We start from the raw sequence: 16,648 nt of genomic DNA, 5'->3' as shown, positions 1-16,648 counted from the left end.
ACAAAATTATCCACCAAAAGTTTTAGTTAACAAAAATACTCAAAATTAAGTTTAAGTTTATAAGACTACCCACTCAAAATTGTAATTAACAAAAATACTTGATTGTACGTGAAAGCTCAAGGAGAACCATTGTTTTGATTAGTTTTGTAATCTTGAATTTGATTTTGGATGTTTTTGGTTTTTAAGACTTTAAGTGGGTAAATTCGTAAAAGGAACTATAAATAGGTAAGCATGTAATTTTTCCAATGGAGAAAACTTTTTCATTGTTTGAATAAAGATTTTGTGTATAAACAATTGTTGAAAATGAAGATTCTTGCATTTTCAATCGATGGCCAAATGATCTAATGCCAAATCCTAGTGTTTAAAAAAAATAAAGCATTGAAGTAGGTGCCAAAGATGAACGGGTTAAAAACACAAAACATTGATTTAAAACTAAAATTAAATAAAGCAAATTAATTGAAATTCAATACCCATTCCCACCATTTTATGGAGAAAGTGAGTCATAAAATGGTTATAGGGCTAATGAAAAACTCAACTAACATTTTAATCGTTCTAAAAATAAAATCAAAATCAAAAAATTAGTTGGGCATGATTTTATTTTAAGCCCAGGTATTAGGTATTCAATTGGAAATCTTGACAATTTTAAGGAACATGATAGTGAAAAAAACAAGATAAGAAAGGCTCTTGTACAATAAATTCTAATTTAAATTTAGAGAGTTGAGGTAGGCTATCAAATTTGAAATATAGTCTATAAAGCAATCTTTCACATACCTTTTTTTTTTGTTGTAAAAATCCTTCGCATACTAGTTGGAATGACAATTTACCGATCTATATCACCCCAAAAAAATATATATTAAAAAAAGAGTTTTCACTCCCCTCCCTTGAACTGTGTCAAAATATCAATTTGACCCCACACTTTTTCGAAAAATATCACTCACCTCCCCCCAAATAAAAATATTCTATCTAACATCCCCAACCATTTTAAATGGCTATTAAGTCACTTGATTTTTTTTTATCATAATGCCCAAAATACCTTCCAAACATAAAATACCCAATACACCCTTAACACATGAAATATCCAATATACCCTTAATGAATAAACCCCTCTTCCTAAATACCCAATACACCATTAACACATGAAATATCCAATATACCCTTAATGAAGAAACCCCTCTTCCTCCCATACCAAGATATTGTGTAGTTATATGAAACAGAGGAATGCAGCCTAATAAGATCTTGTGTAGTTTCATCTTTGCCCATGTCCACAACGGAGGTGAATGACATAAAATTGATATTTTTTAATGTATATAACCACTTCAATAGAAGATGTTAAAATATTTTGGTTTCTTACTCCGGCTGCTGCTTTAATGGTGTTTAGGAAAAGGCATAAATTCAATAGAAGAAAAAAAAAAAAATACAAATATTATAGAATTAACAAGTGATTTTCATTTCTCATAACAGTCGTCATCTGGGTTTGTTTCCAATCAAGATCATCAAATTTAGAACCTGGAATTGATCAAACCAGAAAAAGAAAAAATTACAGTGAAGGGTTAGAATCTCAGAGACAAAGGATGGTGCTTCAGTTGTAGCAAGACCGAAACGAGGGCTTGGGAGTTGTAATTAAAAACTCCGATTTGTTTGGGTTTCATGTACCAGAGCACATTAAAATAATGGGAGGATGTTGTTTTAATTGCAGAGGTAGAATAACAGAGACGAAAGGGGAAACAATAACAAAAGAAGAGGGCATTGGGAGCTACCAAAACTTCAGTTGCATAGCGCTTACGAGTCATTCATTTCCTTCTTCTTTGTTTGCAAAGTCTCTCCCAATTTTAGATCGTTATTGAAAATAGAGAAGGAAGAGGGGTCTTTGAGCTTCGTCCCTAATTCTTCTTCGTCCTTGTGCTTTACACAGAGCGGGTGGTTTGGTGGTTTGAACATAAGGGTTTCAAAGTTCTAAAACCAAATCCATTCGAGAGAATATGGTATGGGAGGAGGAGGTTTTTTTTTTATATTTTTTTATTTTTATTAAGGGTATATTGGGTATTTAAAGTTTATGAGGGTATTTTGGGCATTATGAGAAAAAACTAGTTGACTTAACAGCCATTTCAAACAGCTGGGAACGTTAGATAGAATCTTTCTATATGGGGGAGTTGAGTGATATTTTCAGAAAAGTATGGGGTCAATTTGATATTTCGACATAGTATAGAGGAGGGGAGTGACATTTACTCTTAAAAAGAAAAAAAAAAAAAAAAATTCCCACAATAGTAGAGTGTAGTTTCCCCCATCACTTGAATAATTTTTATTATTTCCACCAATTTTTTATTATTATTATTATTTTCTCGAGTCTTGACCCGATACCCGATAATTGGTACCCGTGAGAACAACTCAGGCGGCTTCGGGATCCGAAGCAATAATTTTGGGACATGATTGTCATTATAGAGACCCAAAAAGAAAATTTTAGTACCCATCATCTCGAAAATTAGAGTTCTGTTTGGTCTCCCACTTGATTGTCATTTTTGTTCTGGTCTCCCCATATTAAAATCTCCCGTCGGACAAAATACAGAAAATTGGCCTGCATTCCCTGTTGGCGGTAAGCTCAGAAAGAGGTAAAAGCAAGGAAAGGGAAGGAAAGAAAGAAAGAAGAGGGCAAAAATGGTGAAGGTTCGGATGAACACGGCCGATGTGGCCGCAGAGGTGAAATGCTTGCGACGTTTAATTGGCATGCGATGCGCTAACGTCTACGATCTCTCTCCAAAGGTACTTTTGATTCCAAAGCTGAATCGCTACTTTTTATAAGCTCGAACTATTGAATTGATTTCTTCCTCACTTTATGACGCCCTAGAAATAAAATTTATTCCGATTTATTGCTGGTTTTCCCATTGTATTGATTCGTTATTCATGGAAGTTAAAAGGGAGGTTCTCTGTAGTCATTTCTGAAGATAACTCAATCTTGGAGATCCATTCGTTACAATTTAAGAAGACCCTATTGGAATTTAATATCGATAATGATACTTTGTTTTGCCTCAGACATATATGTTCAAGCTTATGAACAGTAGTGGAGTAACTGAATCGGGCGAGAGTGAAAAAGTTTTGCTGTTAATGGAAAGTGGTGTCAGGTTGCATACAACTGATTATGTTCGGTAAGGATGAAAAATGCCCAGTTTCTTGGTTCTTTTATCACGTAGTGATTTTTCCTGATACAGTTAAGTTCCATACTTTTACCAGGGACAAGAGCACGACTCCTTCTGGGTTTACTCTGAAATTAAGAAAGCACATACGCACAAGAAGACTAGAGGATGTGCGGCAGCTTGGATACGATCGTGTATGACCCATTAGATTTTTTGAAGCATACTTGGCAATTTTACTTTTCATTTTCTTATGGGCTTCGTTATTTATTCACATTCAGATTATTCTCTTTCAATTTGGACTGGGTGCTAATGCGCACTACATTATACTGGAACTATATGCTCAAGGAAACATAATGCTTACAGATTCAGAATTCGTTGTGATGACTCTTCTCCGCTCTCACAGGTTTGTGATTCACATATTATATAAGGTTATGAGCATATACTGTAACCATAGCTGAGCTGATGATTATTTGCAGTAAGACTATTACTCGATTAGATTAGCGGTGTTTTTACATGAAAGTTTCAGTTACTTTGTTACTGTGGCCACTGGGAGCTTAGGATGATACTCCAATACTCTCTTCATGTCTTCCCATTTCATTCCAACTCTATAAGTTGTTGGTGAAGATTGGCAAGTGATTATAGTGTTCTTCATGTCAAATATCAGTTCCTTTGGCTTAGCTTGTGAACAGCAGTTTAGTTGCAACTGTACTTGTCTGGTTAGTTGCACAACCGTAGCTTTCCTGATGATGGATGGTAAATCCCAAGCTTCTTAGAGTGTTTATGGGACCATGTCCATAAGCTGCTGATCTCTTACAGTGTAGTTTTGACACACATTTATTTGTTGAAATGTTGGAGAAAGAATAATCCCTACTAACTTGGTGTCTGTTTCAAAATTTTTATGCATGAAAATTTTGTATTTGTTATAGTTTGTAATAGCTCATTGACTGCAGGGATGATGACAAAGGGTTAGCAATAATGTCACGACACCGCTATCCGATTGAAGCTTGTCGTGTTTTTGAGAGGACTACTGTCACAAAATTGCAATTGGCACTTGATTCTTTGATGGCACCTGTTAGCAATGCCTCAATTGAGGTTAATGAAGATGTAGGCAATGATTCTAATAAGTCTAAAGAAAAGCAGGGTAGCCATAAGAATGGGAAACCACCTGGTTCAAATAAAACCTCTGGTGATGGTGCTCGCAGCAAGCAAGCTACATTGAAGACAGTTCTTGGGGAGGTGTTGGGTTACGGACCTGCACTTTCTGAGCATATTATATTAGACGCTGGTCTTGTCCCTAACATGAAACTTGGGGCTGAAAGTAAAATAGATACCGATTGCATTGAGGTCCTAGCCCAAGCTGTTGGGAAGTTTGAGGATTGGCTTGAAGCTGTTATATCAGGTGACAGAATTCCTGAAGGGTACATCTTAATGCAAAGAGCTTCCGGGAAGAAGGAAAGTCTGCCATCTGAAGAAGGAACTTTGAGCCAGGTTGCTTGATGATTTCTCTAATAGAATCCAACATTGTTTTCTTCTAATGATTGATATGACTAGGGTCCTCTATTCTATTATAATTTGTTAACTTTTTTCCTTGCTCAATTGGTTTGCAGGTCTATGATGAGTTCTGCCCCATTTTGTTAAACCAGTTCAAGTCCAGGGAATTCATGAAACTGGATACATTTGATGCAGCACTGGATGAATTTTACAGCAAAATTGAAAGCCAAAGGGCAGAACAACAGCAAAAAGCGAAAGAAGGGTCTTCCATGCAAAAACTTAATAAAATACGCTTGGATCAGGTTATTTATCTCATTCAGAACCTGTATTATTTTTGTTTTTAGCCTGGCTTTTGCTGCTTTCTTGCTGTACATATTGTTGAAGTGTTTGCTACTTCTTTATTTCTCCTTACTGTCAAGGTAGTGATTTGGTCACACCATCTTGATAAATGGGGCCACAGAACTAGTGAAAAGGCAAGGGAATCCTTTTGGAAGGAAAACCAACATGATGATCATCAATTAATTTAGCAGGGTACTTATCTTTCTTTTGCTCTGGGGGATTTGCCTGTTTATGAAAAATTTGATGCTGCCAAATTGCTAGCAAATCTTAACCAAACAAATTCATCCCTTTTACAATTTCAAGGGAATTGTAGTGATTCTCTGACTTTTTCTTGCTCTATTTTGTCAAATGAATTACCATCGATTCTCTCTTATAGAGTATGTGATCTTATGTTTTTATTTATTTATTTATTTTTAATGTTTTTGGTTAATTCATGCAACCACAAAATATTTTGCATTTCTTATAACTATGATTTGAGTGTTGATACCAGTTATTTTGCTATTTCATCTTATTGTTGTTTTTCATGCTTTAAATTTTCATTAGTCATTCCTTTCTTTTATCGGTTTGTATCATCAATTCTTCACATGTTAGTTTCTCTTATACTGCAGGAAAATCGTGTACTCACTCTGAAGAAGGAAGTTGACCATTGTGTTAGAATGGCAGAATTGATTGAGTACAACCTTGATGATGTGGATGCAGCTATTTTAGCTGTTCGTGTTGCCCTTGCAAATGGAATGGACTGGGTAGATCTTGCTCAAATGGTGAAGGAAGAGAAGAAGTCTGGAAATCCTGTAGCTGGGCTCATTGACAAGCTCCATCTTGAAAGAAATTGTATGACACTTTTTTTGAGCAACAACCTTGATGAAATGGATGATGATGAAAAGACACGCCCTGTAGATAAGGTGTTGCCTAAGTGGCAATGTTATTGCTTTCTCCCTTTCTCTGAAAATTCAATTAGCTTAACCTCCATGTATGCGTATACCTAATGCCTTCTATTAGCATGAAGTACCTAGATGAGCACACCTGGAGCCATATATATGAACGACTTCAAACAAATCTCAAGTGATATTGCACTTTATAGCATCTCTTGGATTGATTAGATGATTAGTAATTTGATTACATGGTACTTTTTCTTTTGTTTGAAAATGAGACGATCATTCTTTGATTGTCATCAAGCCTTGCCACGAAGCCCTTGAACCCCGCTTCCAGTGGGTTGGATTTGAAGTTTGCTTTGGAAAGCAAGCATAATCATTTAAAACTCAAAATAACTTTCTTTCAGATCTTTTGTCCTTGTCCTCCATATTCCCTCTGATCAATGATACCTATTCTTTCCAGGTTGAAGTCGATTTGGCACTTTCAGCACATGCTAATGCTCGGAAATGGTATGAGCTGAAGAAAAGACAGGAGAGTAAGCAGGAGAAGACTGTTACAGCACATGAGAAGGCTTTCAAAGCAGCTGAAAGGAAGACTCGTCTCCAACTTTCTCAGGTAATCTACTTGTAACATGGGGAATCATGGGGAATTTTCCACATACTTATTGTGTGCTTTACTTGGGGCTAGCTTCAGTTATGAAGGCCATTAAATTGCAAGTTTGTCCTCTAGTTTGCTCGTGATGATTTTTGACACATCCAAATGTCTTCATGTGATTAGTAAGGGGCCAATCTTTTATTTAAATCAAAATCTTGCATCACTCCTCATTTCTTCAACCCAGGCATTCTTCCTTTCCTCTTCTCCTTCTATTTAGGGCCCAACTTTACCTTTTTATTGCAGGATCTTAAAATATCAACTCTACTTGGTCTTTGTATGTTAGTATCTTAGTACAAGTTTTGTGTTCTAAATTTATATACTTTGTCTTTCTAAATGACAAAGAACTTGTTAGATGTTTTGTTTTCAAAGTATATCATTTGGTACTTTGGCACTGGGCACTTGGTAACTTTCAATAATTTTTCATTTGTTACCTGTTATTTGCAGGAGAAAACTGTTGCTGCAATCTCACATATGCGCAAAGTTCACTGGTTTGAGAAATTTAATTGGTTCATCAGCAGTGAAAATTATTTGGTCATCAGTGGGCGTGATGGTCAACAAAATGAGATGATTGTAAAGCGTTACATGTCCAAAGGAGACCTGTGAGTTGATGCCTTTTAATTTATGAATAAGCACAATTCAATATTTTGCAGCCCAATCTGGCTTTAGATTTTATTGTGTGGAAATTGTCAATACTCTATTTGCAGATAAAATAAATCAGGTTTGTGATTTATCATGTCATTTTTCTGTGCAGTGTGCATTCATTTGCTAAACAAATATTATTACGCATGATTAATCCAATAGCTGCAACATTTTATAGTTGTGTCTGAAAATTTTGTCTATTGACGTGCACAGATGTACATATTTACTTAACCTTTACCTAGAATTATGAAAGATATATTTACCAGCAATTATTGGTTTTTGGCCAACTGAAATTATGCTAATTTATTTTGTCTTCTCCCGTGTGCTTGTGTATTTTATTTGATTTTTATACAGAGACTGAATTCTTGCATTATGTTGGATCTCTAAGGTTCTCAGTTTGTCATCAATTTCAATTGTAACCTATGTGAAGTTGGTGCATGGAGCTCCTTCACTTTGTTCAAGCTTAAGAGTCTTAGAGTTGTCCTATGAAACTGAATTTTATAATTTATTATCATTAATGTTGATATTTGAGTTTGAATATGAAACAGGTATGTCCACGCAGATCTCCATGGAGCTTCAAGTACCGTGATCAAGAACCACAAACCAGAACAGCCAATACCTCCTCTCACTTTAAACCAAACAGGATGTTTCACTGTAAGTTTCCCATGTCCATCCATTGTGTTTGATTTTGATATTCTTCTCTGTTTTCTGTTTAGTTGTGTGTGTGTGTGTGGGACTCAAAGATTGTATAGTTGGATGGAATGTGATTCATCTTCATATGTATTTCCATCTATAGGTTTGCCAAAGTCAGGCATGGGACTCAAAGATTGTAACAAGTGCTTGGTGGGTGTATCCCCATCAGGTCAGTAAGACTGCACCCACAGGAGAATATCTTACAGTTGGGAGTTTCATGATTCGTGGGAAAAAGAATTTCCTTCCTCCACATCCTCTTATTATGGGCTTCGGTATTCTATTCCGCTTGGATGAGAGCTCCTTGGGATCACATTTAAATGAAAGAAGGGTAAAAGGTGAAGATGAAGGTGGGCATGATGTTGATGAAAGTGGGTCTTTCACAGAAAATTCTGATTCTGGGTCTGAGAAGGAAATAACTATTGAAGGACTAAAAGATATGAGCAAAGAATTGAACGGTCCTTCAAATTCAACTGAAGATAATTGTGAAACAAAATCAGATCTTGTATGCGGAGGTATTTCTACTCAAACTGTTTCAGTTCATTTAGGTCTTGAAGCAGTTGACATTGCTGAAGTTCCTGTTGAAGACAGAGCTGCTATGCTGAATGGTATTGACGATGAGAGTGTATCTGATACTTCCAGAAAAAACTTTTCTTCCATCTCACCCCAACTTGAGGATCTTATTGATAGGGCTCTTGAGCTTGGATCTTCTAATATGTCGGGAAAGAATCATGGGCCAGATTCTCCTCAAGTTGGGTTGGTGGAGGATAATCATTATGAAGAACAAAAGGCTTCGGTAAGAGATAAGCCTTATATTTCAAAGGCTGAAAGACGGAGGCTTGCGAAAGGCCAGAAAAGTGGCACAGTTGGTTCAACTGTTGAGCGTGCAAGTGAGGAATGCAAGGAAAATAAGCATGCTAGCGAAGAATCCAAAGAAAATAATGTTTCAGGAGTTCGTGCAGATAAGAACGTTCAAAACTCAAAGCCATCTAGTGGCAGGATCAGCCGTGGCCAGAAGGGTAAGCTTAAGAAGATTAAGGAGAAGTATGCGGAACAGGATGAGGAAGAAAGGAGAATTCGTATGGCTTTGCTAGCTGTGAGTAATGTTGCCTACACTTAATTTTCATTAAAACCAAAATGCTGCTTGTATTTGTCTCTAAATATTATGGTTATGAATCCATGGATTCGCAGTTGCAGGCTTGGTCTTAGTCATTAAAGCAAGCTCAATGGCATGAATTTTATTGACCCTTGTGTCGGTTTGCTACTAACATCATTTGGGAATTTTCAGTCTGCGGGGAAGGCACTCAGGAATGAAAAAAATTCACAAGATGGAACAACTGTTGGGAAAGGAACAAAATCAATTTCTGGTATGTTTACTGTTATATTTTTCTAGGTCCAGAGAACTGATAATATTCAATCAGTTATTTACCCATTTTTGCCCTGTTTTTGCCCTTCTTTAATGCTGCAACTATGGTGTATCAAATACTCTGCTTACCAAGCCATATGCCAACCACTTGTTGTCTGCAATTTCATGTTAAAAGAGTTTGGCAAAAGGTTCTTTGGATGCTCGTCACCAACTGATGCACCAATACTGCTCCATCCAGCTTTGGATCAGCAGTGTACAAGAACCAGCGGACATATCTCAAATTATTGAGTTGCCATCGTAAATGATGGGAGTTGTGTGAACAACCAAACCAATGAAACTAGGGGTGTCAAAAAAGCCCGGTCAACCTGAACCAGCCCTAGCCCGCCCTGAGCCCGAATAGGGCTTGGGCTGAGATTTCACCCCATAGGGTGGGTTAGGGTTGAGATTTTCAGGCCCGAGGCAGGGTTGGGTTGGGCCTGGGTTGAGGTCTCAACCCAACCCAACCCAACCATGATTATTAAGTATATAATTATATAAATATGCTAATAATTATTAATTGGTACTTAGAGAAAAAGGTCTTTCATTTTCCACAATCTACACACATACGAAAACTTTGGTCTTTGGCCTCTACAATGCATCAAGATCAAGCTACCATGTAATTGATAGTATTGGGTTATACTAGATTGGGTTAAACCCAGCCCAATCAGGGTTCATTAGGGCTGGATTGGGTTGCACTAAACCTGACAGAGTTGGGCCTGGGCTGAGATATCCCAGCCCGACCTAGGGCTGGGCTGGGCTTTTAAAACCCAGCCCAACCTGGCCCATTGACACCCCAAAATGAAACATTGCTTTGGAGCAACCAAAATGTTTTCTTTCTTTCTTTCTTTCTGTCTTCTCTTTTTTTTTTTTTGAGAATATTAATGGAAAAATTCTTCCTTAATCTCTTCAGTCTCTTTTACAGTGTAGTCTTCCTCATTGTTTTCATAAAATTTGACTAACAAGAATATGTTTCCTTTATTCTTGTTTTAGAGTCTTTCATGACGAAAGACCATTCCAAGTTTATGCATGGTCTTCAATGCATGCTTGAAACCCTAATTCCTTTATGGGAATACTCTTCTGATCTTCTTTTGGCTGGTCTCGATTCTCAACCACTGAGAATCTTGGCTTTTCATGGGACAGGCATGAATGTAAATGCATTAGAGTTTGTTGGTCTGGGTTTTATGTCAAATAGAGGTTAATAATGCTTTAATATATTATAATAATTGATTCTATTGTAGAATGTAGACAAGATGGAAGTTGCAAAAAAAAAAAAAAAAAAAAAAAGTAGTATACTAAGGACACACCCAAAGGAAAGGCTAGTTAATAGGAAAAGAACCCAGAAACAACTGCTGGTGATGGTAGGGCAACTTCGATAAATCCCTCAACGTGCCTTAATATACTTAATATAGTATTGTTCACTACTGCTTAGCCTAAAAGCTCGAATATTAAGGGCAATGTAAATGTATACATGAACACCCCCCTGGCGCATGTGCAGGCATGTCGTTGCATGGTCCTTGCATGTGACACACACTCTGGCAGAAATACTTCACGTAGCACCAAGGGGGGAAGAAGTGTCAAGACACCCCGTTGCACTTTCCTGCTCAAATACTTGACCTCCCTGCTCTGATACCATGTTCTCTGTTCTCTGCCGCTTTTCCTAAAAGCTCAAACTGTGAGTAAGGGCAATGTAAATGCATACATCAACAAGTAGATTCCCCTTATTTTTATTTCTACAGTATGTTGTTGGTGGTAAAGCTTGGGTTGCCATCATGATGATATGTGCTTAAACTTTGGGGTGGCTTGAAGAAAAATCCCGAAGGTAGGACCCTTAAAAATACTCTCTCCTGAGACCATAAAAGTGGGACTTAGGCTGGGTTATGGCTCTTTATAGCTGGTGGTGAACAGTAATCTTGTCATATTCCAACTATTAGGTAAATTAGAATTATGTGGATCTATTTCTCACCTCTTAAAGGCCCCCATCTCTTAAGCATGGATATAGTCGTTTAATACTAATAAGTAATAACTAACTGTTTGTAGTGGAAAGTATTGAATTTCTGCACTTTTTGTAATCTCTTAAGCAACTAGAATTTCCTATATTTAAAAAAAGAAACTGGAATGAAAGCTCAGAGCTAATTTTTCCCTTTTCCTTACTTGATAGGCCCAGATGATGGTTTGAAAATATGTTATAAATGTAAGAAAGTGGGTCATCTATCCCGTGATTGTCAAGAACACCCTGATGAACGTGGTGATGCTAAGGCTGTTGTAAGCAAGCGCACAAAAGATGGTGGACCTGAAGATATGCCAGATGCACTTTTGGGCAGCACCACTAATGAGATGGACAGAATTACTATTGAGGAAGATGACATCCATGAAATAGGTGAAGATGAGAGGGAAAAGTTGAATGATGTGGATTACTTGACTGGGAATCCGCTAGCTAATGATATTCTTTTGTATGCTGTGCCTGTCTGTGGTCCTTATAATGCACTACAAACATACAAGTACCGTGTAAAGATAACACCTGGTACTGCAAAAAGAGGAAAAGGTATTTAAATTACTCTTTCTATTTTGAAATACCTAATGTCTAATAAATGTAAAGCTTCACTCTCCTTGCCCCCCCCCCCTCTTTTTTTTTTCAAGTTCCTTTACCATGACAAAGCTTATGTTATGAAAGTTTTTATCTCCTTTCATGCTCGTAGACATGTTATATTTTGCGAATAAATATAGGAACTGACAAGGGTTTGGTAACTTGGAATATGGTGGTTTTCTAGTTGCCTGAGAACGCAAGAACTGTTCTCTTTATTTTTTTTTCATATAATATCTTAGTTGTGTATGTCCTTATGCTTGGTATTTGTATGAGGTTGTATCACTGTTATTGTTGTATCACTACTTGTACTTTTATTCCCTTTCTATTATTAAAACTGTTATTACTTGTTAACAAAATCTTATAGATAAAGTATGGCAAACTGTATCATAAATTGAGCAGATCAGTGTTAAATATCATTCCATATACTTGCTATGATTCTAGATGCGGAAAACTGAATTCATACCTTTGTATAAGATTATATTAAAGAACTTGTAGCTGCAGGATGGGGCAGTTTCTTGAAGTGAATTTTCATCTTTTTTCTTCTTTTTTTTTATTGTATGCTTAAGGTCATCATTCTTAATTAACCCATTAACCCACTCCAAATTGCATGCATGCTCCACTAATTCATGCACCCAGACTGAGTGGTAGTTTCCTCAGCTAAAGCATGGCCAGAAATATTAGTGGATTTATTAAATTTATTAACTATATCAAGTATCACTGTGAGTTGTCTCAGTTTCATCTTTGTAGAAAGTTGAAATGTCTCAGTAATATATTTTGAGCCCATGTCCCCATCATGGAGATGACCCACTTCAAATTATCCACAACTTGACGAGCTGGTAGGCAGGGGGATGATTTTTATGATGACAATGAGTCTCTTGTTCATCTCTTATTTCCTCATATAGTACTACTGCAATTTAGTCCATCACTTTCTCACTTAACTACTAGAACATTGAGCTCCAATGCTCATAGGTTGTCAGTTGTCTGTTTTTTTTCTAATATTGTTTGATTGATGCAGCGGCAAAAACTGCAATGAATTTGTTCAGCCACATGCCTGAAGCAACAAATAGGGAGAAAGAGCTAATGAAAGCCTGTACAGACCCTGAGTTGGTTGCTGCTATTATTGGCAATGTGAAGATCACTGCTGCAGGTCTTACCCAACTGAAGCAGAAGCAGAAAAAAGGAAAGAAGGCCAGCAAGGGAGGAAGCTGATAGATGTTACCCGAGTGCAGTTGTATGTGCATTTTTTTTTTCTTCACCAATAGGACAAACCTGTATACTCCTTTCTAGTCTCCTATTCATCCCGTTTCTTTGAGGGGAGATTTGTTTTCGGGGATTTGGCCACTTCTGTACAATCCTAAAGAGTAAAATAATTCTCACGGTTGAAAGGAAAGTATAGAAGATTAATATGGAATGCCTCTTTCGCACTCAGCATTAGCAGATTATAAATCATTTGATTTATATTGTTTATAGGAAATCAAGTGTCATAGCCATTTCATAAATTGCATGCAACATGAGCTATGATAAAACTAAAACCCTGGAAACACCCTTTTATTTTATTTTTTTTGGTGGGGGTGGGGGAGAGGGTGTTGGGGGTTAACCTAACGGGAGCTGTGATGTCACAGTTCAATCATGCCAATAGTTTTCTCCCTCCCTCAGTTTTGCAGGATTGCCCAGGATCCCGTGAAGCTGCTCAGGCCACCCCAGAAGTCGTTTCAGTGGGATTAGCAAAAGCCCTTGGAAAGAAGCCTATGCTGTCTTTCAGTTCGTTCATGGTTTCCTAATCAACGGAAAAGCTGCTTTGATTGATACTGACTATGGGTGGTTCTTTTTTTCTCTCTCCCCCCCTCTCTCTCTCTCTCTCTGTGGGGGGGGGGGGTGTCAAAGGATGCAATCCATTTAAGAGTTCTTTTCTTAGGTGTCAATTATACTTGAGCCTCAAATATCTTCCATCCAATGAGGTCTGCATCTGAGTTTGGTCTTTGTATAAGATTTGGATTGGCCAAAATTTCCAAGGTAATAGGGCGTTGATGAGGGCATGTCCACCACATTCAAAAGCTGCCATTAGCCATTTTGTCAAGCTGCAGTCCTATTCCCCAGTTTTAAACTGGATAATGGATTCACCTTAAACAGTTTCTATACCCTGAAACAACTCTCAATGGATATGTGGATGATTCGAACAGGCCGAAGTGTAGTCTAAATCATTAAAAGAAACTGATCAAATTGGGGGATCAAAGATTTTCTTCTGCCATATTTAGTGCTAAGGAAATACAGAGAATGAAAAGAAACATTGAATTGTAGTATAAACCATTAAAAAGAAACTGATCAAATTCGGCAGTAATTTGATTTCAATATCATGTGAAATTGGGTGACTGCAGGATAAGCAATAACGGATCAAAACATTCCTACCGTTAGGTTCAAGCCTGACAATATTAAAAGTTGATATCAGTATCAAACTGAACGTGCAACTTCAACCAGAGCATCTTGATTTCCAAGAGGTAACAGCAGAAGCAAACACCCACCCTTTTGGCTTTGGCTAGTACTACTATTATAAAACTCTCTAGAAAATATTTCAGACTCTGACTGACATTTCTTCCTCTCCCAGCTCCTATTTCTGGATAGCCCAGTTGAGAACAGGAAAGAGGAGAGGATGGTATCGTTAACTTCCATAACTCAATCTTGCAATTTATGCCACAATGGATGTAAGGAGAAATAACCAAATTTACTGAATATTTTAAGTAACAACCTTCCCAGCCTCTGTGTACTTTCAGTTAGGATTCTACAGATGAAGGGACATCACTCAAATCTAGGCCTTCAACTGGCAAATCCGATGTAAGCGGACCTAGGATACCATCAGAGCTGAGGGTCAATCCACTCTGCAAAAAGGTAAAGAGACAACAATTGGGGCTTAGCTTAAACACTTAGAGGGAGAAAATGAATTAAGCTTAGACATCAAAATACAAAATAATGCTAAAATAGAGACTCCCCACCAGATAGACATCAAAATAATTTCTTACTGTTGGTTGTCTTCTTCCCCTCCCCCCCTTTTTTTCCCTCTCCTCTTGTAAACCCTAATTGGAGGGATTTCCCTGTGGTTTCCTTCTAGTTAATAAATCTTCATTTCTTGACCCAAAAAAACCAGATAGGTGCTACTTCCATCTCATAGATTTCCTTTCAAATTTATCTGATAAGATGACCATAAGCATCTTAAGTGTATATAGGAGTTCTAAATCTGATTTTCTGGAGAATAATAAGAAAACTGAAACCTTTTCCTTGGATTAACAACCAATCGAACTGGAGAAAACTGACTGGATCAGATAAATTCCAGTCCGATCCCGCCAACAATTAGGTGATGTCTACCATTCCTGTTCCACCATTCCACAGTCAATGACTATTTTGACTGTCATGTCTTTTCACACTACATTCCAAGTCATTTTTAGCCATTCCCTTTCCCTTGCATTACCTACTGTCATTCATTACAGGTGCAATCATTATTGGTCTTGAGCACACATGATCTATCTCAATTGACCTCCCGTCACTTTCTTATCTATTGGTGCCATCCCTAAGTTACCAGGGATGCTGCATTCATTTCTAATTTTATCTTCTCTAGTCTTGCCACTCATCCATTTCAACATTCACAACTCAGACTCATTGTCAAGAGAAATTACATCCCTTCCCCCACCCCCCCCCCTCCTATGCTTCTTTGTTAGTTAAAAATCCGTAAGCAACCGCTAAATATTTATTTTATCTTCATCCTCTATTCCTCTCTACTTCTCAAACACCTATAAACTTAATATCTGAAGGAATACCTCTGGCTGGAATCTCAACATATCAGCACGGGCCATGGCTTCTGCTTGGGCTATTCGCTGTCTGAATGTCCTAGCCATCTCCTCTGCCTGTTATAACATGATCAGAAAAATATTGTTACAACTTCCACATTGGACAAACATGAGAAAGGACAGGACATCAAAAAATTGGGATGGGGTGCACCCAATGCCCCTGCTTACTCTACTTATGTCGGTGAAATTACACTAATATGAGAAAGGGGGGAGGGGGGAAGGGGAACAAAACAAGGAATGAAAAGAATTTCCAGTGTCCCTGCTTACTCTACTTAAGTTGGTGAAATTACACTAATATGAATTTATTCAAAGGATAACCTGAAGCATACAAGGAACAGCTAATATGCTCCAGAACTACAACATAACATTAGGAATGGTAGAAATCCGACAACTACTATAAGGCAACTCTTTAAAAGAAAAAATTACCTTCTCAAAAACAAGCTCTGGATTGCGAATCATGTCTCCAGGTGTAGGTTCTAGCTTTTTGGTAGACAGACTCACACGGCCTCTCTCACGGTCATGGCTCAGTATCATGACCTTCGCAAAAGAGAAGTAGTTTACAAAATAAGAATTTAGAAATTAGAAAGACAAACTTAGGGAGATGGCCAACAAGTTCCACAATAGAAGTAGGATTTTGGTTTAAGAAGTACCTTTAGGGTGTCACCAGGTTGAAGGACAGTAGAGAGATCGGAAACACGATCATGACTGATCTGACTGATATGGAGAAGGCCATTAATCCCACCAATGTCAATGAAGGCACCATATGGCTTCAGACTCTGCACAGTTCCAGTAACAACTGATCCAATCCCAAGTTGCCCCTGGCTGTCAGCCATGGCCTTGCGGTTACTGAAGACAAGTCTTGACTGTTCCTCATCAACCTCCACAAATTTCAGCAGAAGTTCCTTATCCAGGAGTTCTTCTGCTGTTGATTTCTAGTAAGCACATGGAGACATCAATATTTATTTCTCAGAAATGCTTCAGACTTGACTTAACAAGGGGGGGGGGGGGG

At 37.6% G+C, this 16,648-nt stretch overlaps 2 protein-coding genes across 2 annotated transcripts in view; one reads left to right on the top strand and one right to left on the bottom strand.

The window, feature by feature from the left end:
• The first annotated feature begins 2,505 nt into the window (after positions 1 to 2,505).
• Positions 2,506 to 13,231, top strand: LOC122091732 (nuclear export mediator factor NEMF). The gene is made up of 14 exons (XM_042661846.1): positions 2,506 to 2,757; positions 3,028 to 3,140; positions 3,226 to 3,322; positions 3,407 to 3,531; positions 4,079 to 4,616; positions 4,736 to 4,921; positions 5,567 to 5,860; positions 6,294 to 6,446; positions 6,930 to 7,084; positions 7,673 to 7,778; positions 7,921 to 8,910; positions 9,103 to 9,181; positions 11,378 to 11,761; positions 12,819 to 13,231. Exons 1-14 carry the CDS (start codon positions 2,653 to 2,655, stop codon positions 13,010 to 13,012), a joined length of 3,519 nt encoding a protein of 1,172 aa, XP_042517780.1. The 5' UTR covers positions 2,506 to 2,652; the 3' UTR covers positions 13,013 to 13,231.
• Positions 13,232 to 14,122: 891 nt separating this feature from the next.
• The window catches only part of LOC122092470 (30S ribosomal protein S1, chloroplastic-like), a 5,068-nt gene continuing 2,542 nt past the window's right edge, over positions 14,123 to 16,648 (bottom strand). The window contains exons 4-7 of the mRNA XM_042662792.1: positions 16,290 to 16,571; positions 16,066 to 16,176; positions 15,610 to 15,696; positions 14,123 to 14,676 (exon numbers count right to left, since the gene is read on the bottom strand). Of these exons, the coding sequence (XP_042518726.1) occupies positions 14,572 to 14,676; positions 15,610 to 15,696; positions 16,066 to 16,176; positions 16,290 to 16,571 (585 nt within the window). The 3' untranslated portion in view covers positions 14,123 to 14,571. The remainder of the gene's footprint in view (positions 14,677 to 15,609; positions 15,697 to 16,065; positions 16,177 to 16,289; positions 16,572 to 16,648) is intronic.

This window comes from Macadamia integrifolia, chromosome 10 (assembly GCF_013358625.1).
Source record: "Macadamia integrifolia cultivar HAES 741 chromosome 10, SCU_Mint_v3, whole genome shotgun sequence".
NCBI classification, from domain to species: Eukaryota; Viridiplantae; Streptophyta; class Magnoliopsida; order Proteales; family Proteaceae; genus Macadamia; species Macadamia integrifolia.
The sequence above is the reverse complement of the archived record's forward strand: the minus strand, read 5'-3'. Positions and strand labels throughout refer to the sequence as shown.